This window comes from Pelophylax lessonae (genome assembly GCF_965119305.1).
Source record: "Pelophylax lessonae genome assembly, chromosome: 3".
Taxonomy (NCBI): Eukaryota; Metazoa; Chordata; class Amphibia; order Anura; family Ranidae; genus Pelophylax; species Pelophylax lessonae.
The window spans coordinates 475,396,215-475,419,324 of NC_138770.1; the positions used below are offsets into that span (position 1 = coordinate 475,396,215).

Here is a 23,110-nt window from a genome sequence, read left to right on the forward strand (position 1 = left end):
TTTAAACGGACCTCTGAGACTATCACAGTGCAGGTGCATTTATACGGAGACTTGATTACACACAGGTGGATTCTATTTATCATCATTAGTAATTTAGGTCAACATTGAAACATTCAGAGATCCTCACTGAACTTCTGGAGAGAGTTTGCTGCACTGAACGTAAAGGGGCTGAATAATTTTGCACGCCAAATCTTTCAGTTTTTTATTTGTTAACAAAGTTTGAAATATCCAATAAATTTCATTCCACTTCATGATTGTGTCCCACTTGTTGTTGATTCTTCACAAAAAATTACAGTTTTATATCTTTATGTTTGAAGCCTGAAATGTGGCAAACGGTCGCAAAGTTCAAGGGGCGGAATATTTTCGCAAGGCACTGTACATAGTAGTTGAGGTTGAATAAAGACAATAGTCCATCCAGTTCAACCTGTGTAGGTCTGTGTGGCCGTAATCATCTCTCATACCCCTGAATGTTCTGATCATTGAGATATACGTCCAAGAGTGTTTTGAAAGCAACCATACTTCCCGCAGAAACCACCTCTTGTGGTAGAGAATTCCACAATCCTGTAGCCCTAACAGTAAAGAACTCCCTGCGTTGCCTGAGGTTAAAACGCTTCTCCTCTAATCGCATTGTGACATATAAGGACCAGCAAATAAATCAAAGTGTTCAAATCCAATAATGTGCATACATGAATAAAGTGAAAAACATGCTAGGAGTGAAAACACAGGTGAAAAATAAATCACAATTAAATGGTGCAATGAATGTGAAGAATATTCTCAGAAAATATTAATAATAAAAGTCCATATAATTGTAAAGAAAGATATCAAAGTTGATATAAAGTCCACAGATAATAAGTGATGATAATCGTTAATAAAAAAGTGTCTTCCATGCAAAATCCCGAAGAAAAGGGGCACTTATCCAACCTTTGAGTACAATGGCCGCTCACCTTGATAAAGGATAATATGGGCTTTCATAGTAATCCAATAATGGAAAATTCTTCCACAGCAGTGAATGATCGGCTCATGTGAACTTTGAATCTCGGCCGAAAACTGGAAGTGACGTCACCTGGCTCCTCCCAATGTGTTGTGTCACAACACACGTGACTTTATCAAGGGTTGGAGGCTGGGTGACGATTGCCGGAATTAAATAGCAGAGCGGTCATCATAGGAACCACATAATTAAAAACAATGCTCCTTTTTAACCCTTACTGAACTTGGATGGAGTATATAAGCATGATATGAGTCCAATTGTAATGTAACAATAAGAGGATAATCTTGATAAAATAAATAGATGTTTTGCCAAACTAAATATAGATAAAAAACATATTACCATACCATTAGGGGCCAGCAATAAACTAAAATAACAATATTAGCAAAAGTCCTATAAAATACATTTGCTAAAAAGATAATATATATCAATATGTATACAAATCAATAATGAACATAATATATAGTTGGAGATCAGATGGGGAACAGCTGTAAATACATCAAGATAGTATTATAATAAGAATAATATAAAATCCCAGAAAAAGGAAGGCAAAAAACTCCAATATCAATATCTATAAAATATTAAAAAATATAAATATTGATAAATAAAAGATGAAAATGATTAATAATCTGAGATAAAAACAATTGAGATCATAATCTTATTACTTCCTCTCCAGTGGGGCTTATATTTTTCTATGCCCGAAAATAGGAGAGAGGGGATATTTTTGATGACATTCAGCGTAATGTTTAGAAATGCTGTGTTTTGGGTAACCTTTTTGTATGTTCTCTCAAACGCTTCCACAGTGGTCATTTCGTTCTCTCTATATACTGGAAACGACAAGGACATTCCGATACATAGACCGCTCCCTCTGTCCTACATGATATAAAATCCCTGATATTGTAATGTTTACCTGTGGAGGTAGATATAAATTCTTCTTTCTTTCTTTTAGTGAAGTTGGTGTGTCTACATGTAAAACACTTCTTACATGGAAAAAAGGCTTTTTTCCTCAAAGAAACTAAAGGTTTTCTTAGGAGGTTGATCTATTACATTTTTTGCTATACTAAGTATAGGTGCCGTCCTATAAGTACATTTCAGAGTCTGAGGTATTCTATCCGCCACTAGCCAATGAAGGCCATAGCAATGTTTTCAAAAATGTTGTAGTACAGGACCTGAATAAAATAAAAATAAAAAATACTTGGGATCATAAAGAAATAAGAGAAAGAATTCAAACTACAGAGGAAAAACATAGTAATCAGACCTGCGGATAAAGGTGGATCCATTGTGATACTCTCAAAAGAAACACATGTGAACAAGATGTCTAACCAATTACGGGATTTCCAAACGTATGTGAAATTAACGAGTAACCCAACATCTATCTTTAAAAAAGAGCTCGATAGATTGATTCAGAAAAGAAAAGAAAAAAATTGTTTTTAAATGAGAAAATGAGGCCAAATACCTTGAACCAAAAAACCTGCCATATTCCAGTGATTTATCTTTGACCCAAAATATACAAGGACAAACAAAATCCACCTAAGAGACCCATCGTAAATGGCATGAACTCGGTCAGATCTAGCTTGGGTGACTATATAGACTGGTTTTTACAACCAACAGTACAAAAGACCAGATCCTATCTAAAAGATACTAAACATCTCATCCAATTATTAAATTACATCAAAATAGACTTTGACACCATCTACCTAGCAACAGCAGATGTAGCAAGTCTTTACACCATTATTAATCATCAGGAAGCGTTGTAAGCTTCAAGATGGGCTCTAAAGGAAATGAGTGATCTAAAATGTCATAGTTACATAGTTACATAGTTAGTGAGGTTGAAAAAAGACATCAGTCCATCCAGTTCAACCTATGATGTGTTTGTGTGTTTGCTTTTAACCGTACATTGTATACCCCTGTATGTTGTGGTCTTTAAGGTGCCCATCTAATAGTTTTGTGAAACTATCAATGCTCCCTGCTGATACGACTGCTTGTGGAAGAGAATTCCACATCCTTACCGCCCTTACAGTGAAGAACCCCTTACGCATTTTAAGGTTAAACCGCCTTTCCTCTAGTTTTAGTGAGTGGCCACGTGTCTTGTTGTATTTCCTTACTCTGAATAGTTTGTTCCTTATGCTAGGGTCGCCAGTACAGTATTTGTACATTGATATCATATCCCCCCTCAAACGTCTCTTCTCTAGAGAGAATAGGTTCAGTGCTTGTAGTCTTTCCTCATAGCTGATGTCCTCCATTCCCCTAATTATTTTTGTTGCCCTTCTCTGGACTCTTTCCAATTCCAGCACATCCTTCCTGAGGATCGGTGCCCAGAACTGGACAGCATACTCCAGATGTGGCCGGACCAGAGTCTTGTAGAGCGGGAGAATAATCTCTTTATTTCTGGAGTGAATCCCCTTTTTTATACATCCCAATATTCTGTTGGCTTTGCTTGCAGCTGCTTGGCATTGCATGCCACTGCCAAGCCTGTTGTCTACCAGTACCCCCAAGTCTTTTTCCATCCTAGACTCCCCCAGAGGTTCCCCCCCTAGTGAGTAGCTTGCTTTCTGGTTTCTGGCCCCCAAGTGCATTACTTTACATTTATCAACATTAAACCTCATCTGCCATGTAGTTGCCCACCCCGTTATTTTGTTTAGGTCCGCTTGTAAGGTTTCCACATCCTGTATAGAAGATATTGGCATGCTTAGTTTAGTATCGTCCGCAAATACTGAGAGATTGTACTCGATATCCCCTCCTCTAGATCATTTATGAATAAATTAAACAGGATTGGCCCCAGGACAGAACCCTGGGGGACCCCACTTTCCACCCCCGCCCAATCCGAGTACTCCCCATTAATCACCACCCTCTGGACTCTCCCCTGGAGCCAGTTCTCTATCCAGGTACTCACCTTATGGTCCATACCTACCTTCCTTAGTTTGTACAGTAAGCGTTTGTGGGGAACGGTGTCAAAGGCCTTTGCAAAGTCCAGATACACCACATCCACTGGCTTACCTTTATCTAGATGGCAGCTCACTTCATCGTAGAAGGTTAATAGATTGGTTTGGCAAGAACGATTTTTCATAAATCCATGCTGATTACTACTAATTATATTGTTTTCATTACTAAAGTCTTGTATGTGGTCCCTTAACATCCCCTCCAAAATCTTGCAGACTACAGATGTTAGGCTGACAGGTCTATAGTTACCCGGGATACACCTCGGCCCCTTTTTAAATATTGGTACTACGTTGGCCTTTTTCCAATCTGCTGGCACCATACCTGTCTGTAAACTATCCTTAAAGATCAAGAATGGTCTGGCAATCACCTGGCTGAGCTCTTTAAGAACCTTCGGGTGCAAGCCATCCGGTCCCGGTGATTTATTTATGTTAAGTTTCTCAAGTTTAGTTCTAAGTCTGTCTTCTGTTAGCCATGGCGGCACTTCCTGAGGTGTGTTGTTTAGATTGGCCTTACAAGCTGGGTTCGTGTAGCCCCCCGATTCTTTTGTGAAGACTGAAGAGAAGAAATTATTTAACACTTCCGCCTTTTCCCTGTCCTCAGTGGCCATATTTCCTTTGTCATCTTTTATGGGGCCAATGTGTTCTTACCTCGCTTTCTTACTGTTTATATACTTAAAGAACTTCTTGGGGTTCTTTTTACTCTCTTCCGCTATATGTCTCTCGTGTTCTATTTTAGCCGCCCTGATTTCATCTTTACATTTCTTATTACACTCTTTGTAATGCTTAAATGCTGCCACTGACCCCTCAGTCTTGTATTTTTTGAAAGCCTTTCCTTTAGCACTAATATGCATTTTTATGTTGGAGTTTAGCCACCCAGGGTTTAATTTTGCTCTTTTAAATTTATTTCCCTTTGGAATGCACTGGTCAATCCCCTTGTTTAGTATGCTCTTGAAGCACTCCCATTTTTCCTCCGTGTTCTTTGTTCCCAGGGTTCTATCCCATTTGATATTTTCTAGCAGCGAGCGCAGTTTTGGGAAATTGGCTCTTTTGAAATTCAGCGTCCTTAAATTACCTCTCTGCTTCCTATTACTATAATTAATACTGAAACTTATTGACCTATGGTCACTGTTTCCTAAGTTCTCCCGTATTTCTATATCCGTGAGCAGGTCTGTATTGTTGGTAATCAGTAGGTCAAGTACCGCATTGTTTCTTGTCGGTGCATTCACCATCTGACCCATGAAATTGTCCTGCAAGATATTTAGGAACTGCCTAGCCTTGGCCGAATGCGCGGTTCCATCTGCCCAGTCTATATCTGGATAATTAAAGTCCCCCATTATAATGACATTTCCCATCCTTGCTGCCAATCCTATCTGTAAAATGAGGTCCGCCTCCCCCTCCTCCCTCAGGTTGGGGGGCCTATAGCATACGCCCAATATTACCTTCCCCACTGTGCCTTCCCTTTGAAGCTCTACCCATAGGGATTCTGCCTCGTCCTTAGCTCCATTATTAATATCATCCCTCATATTTACCTGCACACTGTTCTTAATATACAGACATACCCCTCCTCCTTTTTTACCCTCTCTATCTCTGCGATAAAGGGAATATCCCTGAATGGTCGCCATCCAGTCATGAGAGCTGTCAAACCAAGTCTCAGTTATCCCCACAAAATCTAAGTCCTCCTCCAACAACAGCAGCTCTAGCTCTCCCATCTTGTTGGCCAGGCTTCTGGCATTGGTATACAAACCTCTTAATTTTGAGCGGCTACATATATCCTCATTTGATGTTTTTAGGTTGCCCTCCTGATTTTTCCCCATACCCATCCTGGGTATAGGAGCTCCGTACACCCTACCGCTAGTGCCCCCATTTCTGCCCTCTGCAACTTGCTTTCCACTGGCTAATTCTACATCTGTACCCTCCCCCCCATTCCCTAGTTTAAAAGCCCCTCTAGCTTTTTGGCCATCCTCGCACCCAGTACGGCTGCACCCTCCCCATTTAGGTGCAATCCGTCCCTACAAAAGAGCAGGTGACCGACTGAGAAGTCAGCCCAGTTCTCCAGGAACCCGAAACCCTCCTTACTACACCAGCTCCTCAGCCACTCGTTAACTTCCCTAATCTCCCGCTGCCTCTCTGGTGTGGCTCGAGGTACAGGTAGTATTTCGGAAAATACTACCTTGGAGGTCCTAGTCCTCAACTTAGCGCCTAAGTCCCTGAAATCGTTTAGGACTCTCCGTCTTCCTCTGCCTATGTCATTGGTACCCACGTGTACCATGACAGCTGGGTCTTCCCCAGCCCCACCCAATAATCTGTCCACCCGATCCGCGATGTGCCGAACCCGAGCGCCCGGCAAACAACAGACTGTTCGGCACGCACGGTCTTTGTCACAGATTACACTGTCTGTCCTTCTAATAATTGAGTCCCCTACCACCAGCACCTGTCTTTCCTTTCCCTTTCTCCCAGCCTCACTGGAGGAGTTCTTCCCCTGGCAGCTAGGGGCGTCACTCTGCTCCAGCAATGCTGGTCCCTGACTGGTTTCCCCAACATCACACAACGGGGCGTATCTATTGGGGTGCTCCAGTCCAGGATCAGCCTCCTTGCCTTTTTGCCCTCTACCCTTCCTAACTGTCACATGTCTACTCTGCTCTGATGCCTGCACCTCCGATACTCCGCCCACCTCTGTGCAGACCCCTGCCTGCACCTGACTGGTACAATCCTGGCTCTCCTCCGGTATGGACATTCGTCTCAGTGTTGCCAGCTGCTTCCCTAGATTCAGGACCTGAGCTTCCAGGGAAGCAACGTGCTTACATTTTGCGCATTTGTATTCGCCCTCGATCACATGTCTGAGGAACGCATACATATTACAAGATGTACACCGAATCGCATCTCCACACCCGCCGGGCATTGTACCTACTATCTAATCTAATGGGGATTCAGTGATTTAAGACTATCCTATGGGGCTATTTCCTGGCTTCCTAACTCTACCTTCTCACCCTCTGGTATTCCGCTTCACTCACTTGACACTCAGTTGCACAACACTCACAATCTCACAGCCCGGTCAGTCGCACGACACTCCCAGCCGCACCACCCGGTCAGTCGCACCACACTCCTGTCGCACACACTCACAGTCTCACAGCCCGGTCAGTCGCACCACACTACCAGTCGCTAGGACACTCACCAGTTGCTAGGACACTCACCAGTCGCAAGGACACTCACCAGTCGCATGGACACTCACCAGTCGCAAGGACACTCGCCAGTCGCAAAGATACTCACCAGTCGCAAAGATACTCACCAGTCGCAAGGAAACTTCACCAGTCGCAGGGACACTCACCAGTCGCAGGGACACTCACCAGTCGCAAGGAAACTCACCAGTCGCAAGGACACTCACCAGTCGCAGGGACACTCACCAGTCGCAGGGACACTCACCAGTCGCAGGGACACTCACCAGTCGCAAGGAAACTCACCAGTCGCAAGGAAACTCACCAGTCGCAAGGACACTCACCAGTCACAAGGACACTCACCAGTCGCAAGGACACTCACCAGTCGCAAGGACACTCACCAGTCGCAGGGACACTCACCAGTCGCTAGGACACTCACCAGTCGCAAAGATACTCACCAGTCGCAAGGAAACTCACCAGTCGCTAGGACACTCACCAGTCGCAAATGTCCTCAAAGGAAATTTCTACAGAAATGTTTAAAATATAGTTTATAACATAACTATTTCTGGTATAACAACAAATATTATGAACAAATACAGGGTATTGCGATGGGAGCTAAATATGCTCCCAGTGTGGCTATATATGGCACAATGGGAGGAAAAAGCCATATACGATAATAAACCAAGTCAGATGCTCCTATATAAAAGGTTTATCAATGATATTATCATTATATGGGCAGGGGACAAGGTTAGTCTAGTTAATTTTGGTCAAGGTCTCAATACAAATGAGAAGAATATGGTCTTGTCTTGGAAAATAATCACATTCCTGGATCTGGAAATATGGCACGAACAAGGAAGATTAAAAACAAAAACACACTTTAAACTAGTCGATAGAAATTGATTACCTCCCTATGAATAGTTGCCATCATAAACCATGGCTTGTTATATATTCCTAAAGGACAACTGATGAGACTTAGAAGAATCTGTACTGTGTAGAAAGATTATGAACAACAAGCCAATATAATAGAGACAAGATTTTTGGAGAGGGTTTATAAGACAGAAAATTGATGAAGTCGGGAATCTTTAAAGAGAAGCACTATTAAATGGAGAAAGGAAGAGAAGAGAAAATAGTCATCAGGAACCCCCTCTTGTTTTTGATTACAATATTCAACACAAAAAGCTTGAGCGTATTATAAAAAAGCATTGGAAGGTGCTTCTGGCGGATAGATCTCTAGCACAGCTACTACCTCAGACTCCGAAGTTTACTTATAGGAGGGCACCTACACTAAGAGATCGTATAGCAAAAGATGTAATAGATCAACCCCCTAAGAAAACCTTTAGTTTCTTTGAGGGAAAAGGCTTTCTTCCATGTAAAAAGTGTTTGCATGTAAAAAGTGTTTGCATGTAGACACACCAACTTCACTAAAAGAAAGAAAGAAAGAAGAATTTATATCTACCTCCACTGGTAAACATTGCAATATCAGGGATTTTATACCATGTAGGACAGAGGGAGTGGTCTATGTACTGGAATGTCCTTGTCATTTCCAGTATATAGGGAGAACGAAACAACCACTGTGCAAGTGTTTGAGAGAACACATTCAGAAAACGTTACCCAAAACACAGCATTTCTAAACATTACGCTGAATGTCATCAAAAAGATCCATCCTCTCTATTATTTTGGGGCATAGAAAAATATAAACCCCACTGGAGAGGAAGTAATAAGATTATTACTCTGAGTTAAGCTGAATCCCAATGTATTTTTGAGATGCAGATTTTCACACCTTTTGGTTTAAACATTGAGTTTGATCTCAATTGTTTTATCTCTGAATATTAATCAGTTTCATCTTTTATTTATCAATATTTATATTTTTTTATATTTTCTATATATTGATATTGGATTTTTTCCTTCCTTTTTTGGGGTTTTATATTATTCTCATTATATTATCTTGATGTATTTACAGCTGTTCCCCACCTGGTCTCCACCTATATATTATGTTCATTATTGATTTGTATACATATTGATATACAGTGGGTACGGAAAGTATTCAGACCCCCTTAAATTTTTCACTCTTTGTTATATTGCAGCCATTTGCTAAAATCATTTAAGTTCATTCTTCTTCCTCATGAATGTACACATAGCACCCCATACTGACAGAAAAACACAGAATTGTTGACATTGTTGCAGATTTATTAAAAAAGAAAAACTGAAATATCACATGGTCCTAAGTATTCAGACCCTTTGCTCAGTATTTAGTAGAAGCCCCCTTTTGATCTAATACAGCCAGGAGTCTTTTTGGGAAAGATGCAACAAGTCTTTCACACCTGGATTTGGGGATCCTCTGCCATTCCTCCTTGCAGATCCTCTCCAGTTCTGTCAGGTTGGATGGTAAACGTTGGTGGACAGCCATTTTTAGGTCTCTCCAGAGATGCTCAATTGGGTTTAAGTCAGGGCTCTGGCTGGGCCATTCAAGAACAGTCACGGAGTTGTTGTGAAGCCACTCCTTCGTTATTTTAGCTGTGTGCTTAGGGTCATTGTCTTGTTGGAAGGTAAACCTTCGGCCCAATCTGAGGTCCAGAGCACTCTGGAGAAGGTTTTTGTCCAGGATATCCCTGTACTTGGCCGCATTCATCTTTCCCTCAATTGCAACCAGTCGTCCTGTCCCTGCAGCTGAAAAACACCCCCACAGCATGATGCTGCCACCACCATGCTTCACTGTTGGGACTGTATTGGACAGGTGATGAGCAGTGCCTGGTTTTCTCCACACATATCGCTTAGAATTAAGGCCAAAAAGTTCTATTTTGCTCTCATCAGACCAGAGAATCTTATTTCTCACCATCTTGGAGTCCTTCAGGTGTTTTTTAGCAAACTCCATGCGGGCTTTCATGTGTCTTACACTGAGGAGAGGCTTCCGTCGGGCCACTCTGCCATAAAGCCCCGACTGGTGGAGGGCTGCAGTGATGGTTGACTTTCTACAACTTTCTCCCATCTCCTGACTGCATCTCTGGAGCTCAACCACAGTGATCTTTGGGTTCTTCTTTACCTCTCTCACCAAGGCTCTTCTCCCCCGATAGCTCAGTTTGGCCAGACGGCCAGCTCTAGGAAGGGTTCTGGTCGTCCCAAACGTCTTCCATTTGAGGATTATGGAGGCCACTGTGCTCTTAGGAACCTTAAGTGCAGCAGAAATCTTTTTGTAACCTTGGCCAGATCTGTGCCTTGCCACAATTCTGTCTCTGAGCTCTTTAGGCAGTTTTTTTGACCTCATGATTCTCATTTGCTCTGACATGCATTGTGATCTGGAAGGTCTTATATAGACAGGTGTGTGGCTTTCCTAATCAAGTCCAATCAGTATAATCAAACACAGCTGGACTCAAATGAAGGTGTAGAACCATGTCAAGGATGATCAGAAGAAATGGAAAGCACCTGAGTTAAATATATGAGTGTCACAGCAAAGGGTCTGAATACTTAGGACCATGTGATATTTCAGTTTTTCTTTTTTAATAAATCTGCAACAATGTCAACAATTCTGTGTTTTTCTGTCAGTATGGGGTGCTATGTGTACATTCATGAGGAAGAAGAATGAACTTAAATGATTTTAGCAAATGGCTGCAATATAACAAAGAGTGAAAAATTTAAGGGGGTCTGAATACTTTCCGTACCCACTGTATATTATCTTTTTAGCAAATTTATTTTATATGACTTTTGCTAACATTGTTATTTTAGTCTATTGCTGGCCCCTTATGGTATGGTAATATTTTATTTATCTATATTTAGTTCGGCAAAACATCTATTTATTTTATCAAGATTCTCCTCCTATTGTTACGTCACAATTGGACTCTTATATCATGCTTAATTAATACTCCATCCAAGTTCAGTAAGGGTTAAAAAGGAGCATTGTTTTAATTATGCTGTTCGTATGACAACCGCTCTGCTATTTAATTCCGGCAATCGTCACCCAGCCTGCAATCCTTGATAAAGTCAAGTTATGACTCATAGCGTCGGGGGGCCCGGGTGATGTCACTTCCAGCGTTCGGCCAAGACCCAAAGTTTACATACAGATACACTATACAATCTGGGGACCCCGCAGTCCCACCTGTTGTTCATCTGCAACTTTGTACCTAATTGTTACATAGTAGTTGAGGTTGAATAAAGACAATAGTCCATCCAGTTCAACCTGTGTAGGTGTGATCATTTCCCATACCCCTGAATGTTTTTATCCTTGAGATGTATGTACAAAAGTATTTTAAAAGTAGCCATACTCCCCACAGTTACTACCATTTGTGGTAGAGAATTCCACAGTCTTGTAGCCCTTACTGTAAAGAACCCCCTGCGTAGCCTGAGGTTAAAACGCTTCTCCTCTAATTGCATTGTATGGCCTCGTGTCCTCATGCATTCCTTGCGACTGATTCGTTTTTTTTCTATGCTCTGATCACCATGGATGTATTTGTAAATTGCTATCATGTCCCCTCTCAGGTGTCTCTTCTCCAGGGAGAATAGATCAAGCACTTCTAAAAGCTCTTCATAATTAAGGTCCTCTAATCCCCTAATCAGTTTTGTTGCCCTTCTCTGCACTCTCTCCAGCTCCAACACATCCCTTCTGAGGACTGGTGACCAGAACTAGACAGAATACTCCAGATGTGGTCAGACCAGTGATTTATAAAGTGGAAGGATTATAGTTTTGTCTCGGAATACATCCCCATCCTTATGCATGCTAAGATTCTGCCGACTTTGGCAGCTGCAGCTTGACATTGCATACTATTTCTAAGTCTATGTGCTACTAAGTCTCCCAGATCTTTCTCCATTTTTGATACCCCCAGAGGCCCCCCCACTTGCATGTATTTTGCCAATGCGTTATTAGTCCCTAAGTCCCAAGTACCTTGCATTTATCCACATTAAACCTCATTTGCCATGTAGTTGCCCACTTTGTTCAGGTCATTCTGCAAGATTTCTGCCTCCCGATGTGAAGTTATTGCCCTGCTCAATTTTGTGTCATCTGCAAATATTGAGATCGTAAGTCACTATTTTTAATAATAAATTCCTGCTTTTATATACTACACCATGGCGATGTTTACTTGTTTTACATGAGCCGATCATTCACTGCTGTGGAAGAATTTTCCATTATTGGATTACTTTGAATACGCATATTATCCTTTATCAAGGTGAGCGGCCATTGCACGCATAGGTTGGATAAGTGCCCCTTTTCTTTGGGATTTTGCACGGAAGACACTTTTTTTTATTATTGATTATCATCACTTATTATATGTGGACTTTATATCAACTTTGATATCTTTCTTCACAATTATTTGGGCTTTAATTATTAATGTTTTCTGAGAACACTCTTCACATTCATTGCACCATTTATTTGTGATTTATTTTTCACCTGTGCTTTCACTCCTAGCATGTTTTTCACTTTATTCATGTACTCTGCACATTATTGGATTTGAACACTTTTATTTATTTGCTGGTCCTTATATGTCACATGTTGCCTTTTGCATTAGTGCTGATTTTTCCCTTTTTATGAGCTTCATTGTATGTGGTGACATTACAGAAATTGGCTGATATTGCTCTTTATTTACACTCTTTATATATCTGTATTTGGGTCCTCCCTGAATTAAATGATTGGTTAGCACATTGGTTCATAATGTTTATGTTTATATCTCTAATGTTTTTTTTTACATTCAGTTGTCAGCGGGGAAGCCCACTGACAGCTGATGACTCATCCATTGTTAAGGACGCAGTGGCCGGCTTCCCGGCCCAATCCTTAACAACCAGCTAATAATGACAACCCCTCTCCTTAACTCTGCAGCTACTAAACATAGCTTACAAACTAAGCTAAACACTGGCAAAAAATGCTATTACATTCGTGTTTTTTGTCCGGCGTTTTTACAGCGGGTTTTAGCTTTCTAGTGTGGATGAGGCCTTAAAGTGTTATGTTTAATATTGGTATTATATAAATTCTGAAAATATATCAATTTGTAAGTAAAGTTATTTTATTTTTTTTTTTTTTAGTTTCCCTAATGGGGTTAGAAAAATATATATACAGTATATACAGCATGCTCTTTCTTAACAGACTGGGAATAAGCTGCAACAGACAAGAACCTAATTGACTGCTAAAGTCTCATAATATTTTTTTTTGCATTTCATAGACTAAATGGAAGCTATGAAGCTCTGAAAGGTGGGAGTACCATAGAGGCCATGGAAGATTTTACTGGGGGCGTTTCTGAAATGTATGAAAACAAGAGTGCGCCAAGTAATTATTTTGAGATAATGGACAAAGCTCTGAAGAGAGGTTCAATGTTAGGATGTTCGATCGATGTAAGTACACTTATAATCCTAAAATGTGATACATTTGAATTATGACCTTCCTTTAAAAAGTATGTGCTGCAGCTAAGTTAATTAATTAGCAAGTTAATGAATACTTTTACAAGGCACTGTAGATGGGATTAGCCATGAGTCAGCTGTACCTTGTTATCTAACCATTGTGTGATGTTTTGGGTAAATATTCGGGTCATTGTTCATGTAGTGACTGACATACTTCTCAAGTGTATATAAATTCTGTGTGACTGTTCAATAAAGAGTGCTACTTCACCCTCAATCGAGAGTCCCGTCTCTTATTAGGGGAATCTGCTACAAGGGATTGCTATGCTCTTCATACTACCTTGAATAATCACTAAGCTCTTGTAAGAGCTTGTTCCTGTTCCTGCTGCACTCTCTGGGGAAAGAGAGGTTCAGCCACTGGAACCTGGAGCCTTATTGTAGGTCCAGGGTGGGTAGGAGATGGCAAGACCCCAACCAAGCTATGGCGGCTCGTGGGGTCTGAGGTGGTTATGGTGTCTGGTGGAGTTCTTGGAGCCCTCGGGAAAGCACTAGGAGCATCCGTCAACAGAGGTACCCAATCGGGGTGCCAGTTGATCCCTTACAGGGATGCAAAGAAAAACCCACAAATAACTTCAGGTGAAATACAGGATTCTCTGAAAACATGTGGTGTGGCTGTTTCAAGATGCACAATAAGGAGGCACTTGAAGAAAGATGGGCTGCATGGTCGAGTCCCCAGAAGAAAGCCATTACTACGTGAATTCTACAAAATATCCCGCTCACAATATGCCAAACAGCACAAAGACAAGCCTCCAAACTTCTGACACAGTCATTTGGAGTGATGAGACCAAAATTGAGCTTTTTGGCCACAACCATAAACGCTACAATTTGAGAGGAGTCAAAAAGGCCCATGATGAAAGGTACACCATTCCTACTGTGAAACACGGAAGTGGGTCACTGATGTTTTGGGGATGTGTGAGCTACAAAGGCACAGGAAATTTGTTCAGAATTGATCGCAAGATGAATGCAAGATGGCAAGATGAATTTGCATTTATCAGCCTGGAAGCTGCACATGGGACGTTCTTGGACATTCCAACATGACAATGATCCTAAACACAAGGCCAAGTCGACCTGTCATTGGCTACAGCAGAATAAAGTGAAGGTTCTGGAGTGGCCATCTCAGTCTCCTGACCTCAATATCATTGGGCCAATCTGGGGGGATTTCTCACACGTGCAGTTCATGCAAGACAGCCCAAGAATTTACAGGAACTGGAGGCTTTTTGCCAAAAAGAATGGGCAGATTTACTTCTGAGAAGATAAAGAGCCTCATCCACAAATACCACAAAAGACTTCAAGCTGTCATTGATGTAAAAGGAAGCAATACATGGTATTAAGTACCGGGGTATGCAAACTTTTGATCAGGGTCATTTGAGTAGTTTCTGTTGTCATTATGATTAAAAAGAGTAAACACAGTTGATTGATAATAAATGACTTCAGCCAAACACTAACCATGAGTGAAAGTTTTTGTGTTATTCATATTCTCTGAAAAATGGCCAAGAAATCATAAATACTGCCAGGGTATGTAAACTTATGAGTGCAACTATATATATATATATATATATATATATATACACACACTGCTCAAAAAAATTAAAGGAACACTATATGCATGGTATGAGTATAGCATCAAGTCAATTAAACTCCTGGAAAATTGATCTGGTCAGTTAAGTAGCAGAGGGGGTTGTTATTCAGCTCAGCTGCTTTGGTGTTGATACAATTAACAACAGGTGCACTAGATGGGCAATAATGAGACAACCTCCAAAACAGGAGTGGTTTTATAGGGGGAGGCCACTGACCTTTTCTTCCCTACTCATGTTATCTGGCTGTTTTTCATTAGTTTTGCATTTTGCTAGGGTCAGTGTAACTACTGGTAGCATTAGGCAAAACATGGACCCTACAGAGGTTGCACAGGCAGTCCAACTCCTCCAGGATGGCACATCAATACGTGCCATTGTCAGAAGGTTTGCTGTGTCCCCCAGCACAGTTTCAAGAGCATGGAGGAGATTCCAGGAGACAGGCAGTTACTCTAGGAGAGCTGGACAGGCCAATAGAATGTCCTTAACCCATCAGCAGGACCAGCAATTGCTCATTTGTGCAAGGAGGAACAGAATGAGCACAGCCAGAGTCCTACAAAATGACCTGCAGCAGGCAACTGGTGTGAATGTCTCTGACCAAACAATTATAAACAGACTTCATGAGGGTGGCCTAAGGGCCCGACATCCTCTAGTGGGCCCTGTGCTCACCGCCCCGCATGGTGGAGCTCGATTGCCATTTGCCTTTGAACACCATAACTGGCAGGTCCGCCACTGGCACTCTGTGCTTTTCACAGATGAGAGCAGGTTCACCTTGAGCACATATGACAGATGTAAAAGAGTCTGGAGAAGCCATGGAGAACATTATGCTGCCTGTAACATCATTCAGCAAGACCAGTTTGGTAGCGGATCAGTGATGGTCTGGGGAGGCAAATCCATGGAGGGACGCACAGACCTCTACAGGCTAGATAATGGCACCCTGACTGCCATTCGGTGTTGGGATAAAATCCTTGGACCCATTGTCAGACCCTATGCTGGTGCAGTGGGTCCTGGGTTTCTCCTGGTGCAGAACAATGCTCGGCCTCATGTGGTGAGAGTATGCAGCCAGTTCCTGGAGAATGAAGAAATCGATACCATTAAATGGCCCCCACGCTCGCCTAACCTAAATGCAATAGAACACCTCTGGAACATTATGTTTCGGTCTATCCGACACCGCCAGGTTGCACCTCAGTCTATTCAGGAGCTCAGTGATGCCCTGGTCCAAATCTGGGATGAAATTCCCCAGCACACCATCTGTCTTCTCATTAGGAGCATGCTCTGACGCTGTCAGGCATGCATACAAGCACGCGGAGGCTATACAAACTACTGAGTACCATTTTGAGTTGCTGCAATGAAATTTCAGCAAAATAGACTAGCCTGCTGCATAATTTTTCCACTTTGATTTTTGGGGTGTCTTTGAATTCAGCCCTCTGTAGGTTGATAATTTTTATTTCCATCAAAGAATATGGCATCCTTTTGTTCCTAACACATTACCTAGTCTATATCAGTATAGATATCCAGCATGATATTTATCCTCATTGAGATCTGATATGTTTTCAAAGTGTTCCTTATATTTTTTTAAGCAGCAGGTGAGGCGAACAGCACAGCAGTACTTGCTTCAGTGCAAAAGCAATCAGGCAGTCCCACTGGCCGTACATAGAAACAGTCCACAGGAATTGCTGCACTGAAGATTTATTGGAAAAATTCCATAAAGTACATATTGATCAGAAATATTTCACATGACGGTTTCGGGCTGGTATGTGTAACGCTCTGGGGTTTGATTTAGTGAACTGGATTTGCAGCTGCAGAATTTCCACTCAGTAGTCTTGTAGAGATGTGTTGAATCACCTTATCCAACTCTCCTGACTCATCATAGTGGCTCAGCCTGCTTCAGTATGCACATACACAAACACTCAGATAAGATGTTGCTGGAGTGATAGATATCTATGCAATAGTATTGAGGTGATATACTGAAGGAATAGGCTTGAGTAGTGATAGCAATTAATGATAGGCACTCAGGTAGTAATGTTGCAGGAGCGATAGCAGATGGTGATAGATAGTATGCAGGAGGGTTAGCAATCATGTACAAGTAACAGGTGGTAGGGGATAGCAGATGAAGTGTACAGGAGATGCTAAGTTAATGCAAGGAGATAAGTTACAGGTGGTAGTAGGCTCAAGAGCTAGCAATCTAGGTAACGATGCAGGTGATAGATATTGTAGTGCATATATCCTAGAGTTTAGCAACAGTTCTTAATATGCAAGAATAGATAGCATGTGACTTGATAGAAAGGGATCCCCTGCGGGGTACTTATCACTAGCTGGTAAGCGAGGTAAAGGATCAGGTAGCGAGGTAAAGGATCAGGTAGCGAGGCTCCGGTCAATCAAGGTATAGGAAGATAGCTGGAGGATTCGGCAGCGTCAGACAGGGATGTATAACGAGCGGTTGCACGAACACCTTGTGAATGCACAGCGTCGGTTGAAATAGCCGCTCAGAGCGGCGCCTAGTGATGACGTCATCAGATGTTAAAGAGACATGCAGCTATATGCGTTCCACCTACCTGAATGGTGGAACGCAATGCGGAAGTAAGAGGCTAGAAAGGTACTGAAAGTACCAGGATCTTACAGTACCCCCCCCCATAAGGCCGGCTCCAGAAGGCCTATAGCACTGGTCTCTCAGGGTATTTAGAGTGGAACCTTCTTATAAGCCTGGATGTGTGAACGTCAGAAGCATCCAACCAGGTGTCATCTTGGGGTCCATAGTTTTTCCATCTGATGAGATATTGGAGTTTTCCTCTGTGGATACGAGAATCCAAAATCTCCCTAATCTCAAATTCTTCTCCCCCTTCAACTTGTACTGGAGGTGGAGGCAAGATGGTAGGTCTAATTCCTTGGTTGGGTATATGTGGCTTTAGTAGAGATACGTGGAAAATGGGGTGTATCTTAAGATCTGCCGGTAAAGTACGTCGAACTGCAGATGTCCCAATGAGTTTCTCGATTGGGAAAGGTCCCAAAAACAGAGGTCCAAGCTTTTTACTGGGGATTTTCAACCTCAAGTTTTTTGTAGATAGCCAAACAAGATCCCCAATAGTATATTGAAGAGAAGGTCTTCTACGAAGGTTGTAGTACCTTTTTTGTTGGCTATGAGCATGTGAGATGGTGGTGTTAAGTAAACCCAGAGAGTCTTTTATTTGGGTAAGATAGTCAGAGGCTACTGGATTACTTGATGGTAGGATGCGTGGTGGAAGAAGTGTGGGATGAAACCCATAGTTTAGGTAGAACGGACTTTGCTTAGTAGTACTGTGGGTTGCATTATTATAAGCAAATTCCGCCAAAGGGAGGAGGTCCACCCAATCATCCTGTAGGTATGAGGTGTAGCAACGCAAATATTGTTCAATACACTGGTTGACTCTTTCAGTTTGTCCATTGGTCTGTGGGTGATAAGGGGAAGTAAGTTTTCGCTCAATACGTAGTATGTGACATAGAGCTTGCCAAAACTTAGAGATGAACTGTGAACCCCGGTCAGATAGAAGAGTCTTTGGAATTCCATGTAGTTTGAACAGATGTTTCACTAGTAATTCCGCTGTTTCCTTAGATGAAGGTAGTCTGCGAATAGGAATGAAATGTGCCATCTTTGTCAGATGGTCCACTGACACTAGGATGGTAGTAAATCCTTTGGAAGGTGGTAATTCTACTATGAAGTCTAGAGACACAACTTCCCATGGAACTTTGGGTATTGGTAGACTGCAAAGTAGACCAGATGGTTTTGTAGTGTCAATTTTGGACCTTGCACAGATGTCACATGAGGAAACAAATTTCTGTACAGACGTCTTCATTCCAGGCCACCAAAATTGCCTGGTGAGCAAATTAAATGTCTTAGTCATACCCATATGTCCTGCCATAGGTACGTCATGTGATAGTTCCAAGATTTTAGTACGCATACCAGGAGGTATGTAGAGTTTGTTGTCAAAGTAGAGGAAGCCTTCTGCATCAGCACTTAGTTGTGGTGGTGGTGAATCCAGTCCTAGACTGTGCAGAATCTCTTCCTTTAAGGAACGAACAACACCAATAATACGGTCATGGGGTATTATAGGAAGTAAAGGGATTTCAGCACAGTTATCTTCGGTTAACCGTGATAACGCATCCGCCTTCTTGTTCTTATCTGCAGGTGTGTAGGTCACTAAGAAATTGATTCTTAGGAAGAATAATGACCAACGTACCTGCCGATGGGAAAGGGTCTTGTTGGTCTGAAGGTATTGGAGATTCTTATGATCTGTATATATGAGTATTGGCAACCGGGTACCTTCAAGTAAATGTCGCCAATTTTCAAGTGCCAGTTTAATGGCAAGCAACTCTTTTTCACCCACTGGGTAGTTCACCTCTGGGCTACTTAGTGCTTTAGAGAAAAAAGCAACTGGGTGGAGTGGTGAAGTATTCGTTGGTCGTTGGGAAAGAACTGCTCCTACAGCCATATTTGACGCATCCACCTCTAGGATGTATTGGAGTAATGGGTCTGGATGGCGTAGTATGGGAGCAGAAGTGAAGCTTGATTTTAACAAGCGGAAAGCTTTATTTGCTTCTTCAGACCATTTATATGTTTTTTTCACACTTGTAAGTTGTGTGAGCGGTCTTACAATAGAAGAAAAGTTCTTGATGAACTTCCTATAAAAGTTTGAGAACCCAAGGAATCGTTGTAATGCCTTACGAGTTGTTGGTACAGGCCAATCCAGAATACACGATATCTTGCTCATATCCATCTTGATGCCATTCTTTGATATGATGTATCCTAGAAATAATACTTCTTCCTTATGAAATAGGCATTTCTTCAGCTTTACATATAAATTGTGTGCGAGTAATCTGGACAACACAAGTCTTACATGTCTTACATGTTCAGACAAGGATTGAGAGTAAATGAGTATATCATCCAGATATACTACAACACAAACATCGAGTAGGTCTCTGAAGATGTCATTTATAAACCGCTGGAATGCTGCGGGAGCATTACACAATCCAAAGGGCATCACTAGATATTCGAATAGTCCGTATCTAGTTCTGAATGCCGTCTTCCACTCATCCCCATTACGGATACGGATGAGATTTTATGCCCCTTTTAGGTCCAACTTTGAAAAGTAGGTGGCTCCACGCACTTGTTCAATGAGTTCCGGAATGAGAGGTAAAGGATAGCGATCCTTTATTGTGATAGTATTTAACTGCCTATAGTCAATGATAGGCCTGAGACTTAGATCCTTATTGCGGACAAAGAAAAGTCCTGCAGCTGTGGAAGAAGTAGAGGGTCTAATAAACCCTTTCGCTAAATTCTCATCCAAGTATTCCTTAAGATGAGAAAGTTCATCCTGAGATAGAGGATAAACATGTCCGAAAGGTAGTTTACTATTAGGGAGTAGATCAATAGAACAATCATAGTCCCTATGGGGAGGCAATACTTGAGCATTTTTCTCAAGGAAGACTTCAGATAGATCCTGATAGCATGGTGGTGGTGTGATTTCATCTGACACCATGGACAGGATTTTTTTATAAGATTGGAGGTTACACGTGGTCTCGCAATAGTGAGAGGGGAAGGTTAGTGTCCGCGTTTTCCAATCAATGTTTGGTTGATGTATGTGTAACCAGGGAAGCCCCAAAATAATGGGAAAATGTGGTGAAGGTAATACATCAAAGGAGGTGGTCTCAACATGAGACTCGTTAGTAGTAACAAGAAGTGCTTGTGTCTGATTGGTAATTGGACCAGAAGATAACGGAATACCGTTAATTAAACTAACAGAGACAGGAATAGGTTTTGAAATAATAGGTATTTTATTCAAAGCAACAAAACTAGTATCAATGTAGTTCCCACAAGATCCTGTGTCGATCATAGCCTTGGTAGTGATTCTATTTTGGTCCCACTGTAAGATCAAATGAATGAAAAGATAGGGATTAGAAAAAGAAGTCGTTAATCCCGCCAGTAATACATGTGAACACTCACCCTCTTTTTTGCGGACAAGGGGACAGACGCTTATCAGATGATCAGCGGAAGCGCAATACATGCAGAGATTTTGAGATTTTCTCCTGGCTCGTTCAACAGACGATAATGGTGGGCGTATGATTCCTACCTCCATAGGAGTAGGGTCAAAGGACGAAAACCGAGAAGGATTGGGTAATGGTACTCCCATTTTCTCACCCTTCCTTTCTCGTAAACGTCTGTCAATATTGATGCTGAGTTGCATTAAGGCATCCAAAGTGCCAGGTAAATCCACTCAGGCGAGCTCGTCTTTAACGGCTTCGGATAACCCGAGCCTGAACTGGGTTCGCAGAGATGCATCATTCCACCCTGAATCAAGGGTCCATCTCTTGAACTCTGCTACGAAGTCTTCAACAGGTCTCCTTCCCTGTTTTAAAGCCCTCAATTGGCTGTCAGCAGTACTCTGCCTATTTGGGTCTTCATACAGGCTAGAGAGTTCTGCTAGGAACGCAGGATAGGAGTTGAGAAGAGGGTCATTTTTCTCAAAGAGAGTCTGCCCAAGCCCGTGGATCACCTGACATATATGAGATAGTGGTGCAGACTTTAATTTGGTCTGTATTGTAAGTACGAGGTTTTAAATTAAAAAGCAATTGACATGCGTTTTTAAATTCACGAAATTTTTTCCGATCACCTGTAAACACTTGTGGAGGGTTTATTTTGGGCTCACGTGGTTGAGCAGCAGTGAGCTGTGATACACGGGCTATCTGCTGTCTCAAAGTCTGATTTTCTTTTTGCACTTCGGTAAGAGGAACAATTAATGCATCTACCTTTTGTGTTAGGTGCATCACATGAGTGGCTAATTCTGCTGAATCCATTTATTCTGGTTCGTGCAATCTGTAACGCTCTGGGGTTTGATTTAGTGAACTGGATTTGCAGCTGCAGAATTTCCACTCAGTAGTCTTGTAGAGATGTGTTGAATCACCTTATCCAACTCTCCTGACTCATCATAGTGGCTCAGCCTGCTTCAGTATGCACATACACAAACACTCAGATAAGATGTTGCTGGAGTGATAGATATCTATGCAATAGTATTGAGGTGATATACTGAAGGAATTGGCTTGAGTAGTGATAGCAATTAATGATAGGCACTCAGGTAGTAATGTTGCAGGAGCGATAGCAGATGGTGATAGATAGTATGCAGGAGGGTTAGCAATCATGTACAAGTAACAGGTGGTAGGGGATAGCAGATGAAGTGTACAGGAGATGCTAAGTTAATGCAAGGAGATAAGTTACAGGTGGTAGTAGGCTCAAGAGCTAGCAATCTAGGTAACGATGCAGGTGATAGATATTGTAGTGCATATATCCTAGAGTTTAGCAACAGTTCTTAATATGCAAGAATAGATAGCATGTGACTTGATAGGAAGGGATCCCCTGCGGGGTACTTATCACTAGCTGGTAAGCGAGGTAAAGGATCAGGTAGCGAGGTAAAGGATCAGGTAGCGAGGCTCCGGTCAATCCAGGTATAGGAAGATAGCTGGAGGATTCGGCAGCGTCAGACAGGGATGTATAACGAGCGGTTGCACGAACACCTTGTGAGTGCACAGCGTCGGTTGAAATAGCCGCTCAGAGCGGCGCCTAGTGATGACGTCATCAGATGTTAAAGAGACATGCAGCTATATGCGTTCCACCTACCTGAATGGTGGAACGCAATGCGGAAGTAAGAGGCTAGAAAGGTACTGAAAGTACCAGGATCTTACAGTATGATAGCACCCTTTTTCAGATAGAAATACATCTAACTCATGTTACAATAATTGGGAATCCATTGAGCCATCAATTAGCAATTAAGGCAACACAGACATCTTCAATTCATTATTCATAAGGCTAGGATATGGCTAAACACAACGAGTCCATCCCCCAACACATTGTCAGTAGCATCCAATAAATAACGTAATAATAGAAAGATACATTTTTTTTACAATGGTAAATATGTAACAATCACAAATATTTTTGTCTCAAAATATCCTCCAATGTCATATATTGTAATCCTATACACCACTGGATCATAAAAAATAAATAAAAGTATTTTCTTTATATAAACATATATACATATAATATACAGTATGTTTAACAATAAT

General features: G+C 41.7%; 1 protein-coding gene across 1 annotated transcript in view; it reads left to right on the forward strand.

The window, feature by feature from the left end:
* Positions 1 to 23,110, forward strand: part of CAPN9 (calpain 9) — a gene marked incomplete at its 3' end in the record, with an annotated part of 565,834 nt that overhangs the window by 71,862 nt on the left and 470,862 nt on the right. Inside the window, exon 5 of the mRNA XM_082250935.1 lies at positions 13,220 to 13,388. Within this exon, the coding sequence (XP_082107061.1) occupies positions 13,220 to 13,388 (169 nt within the window). The remainder of the gene's footprint in view (positions 1 to 13,219; positions 13,389 to 23,110) is intronic.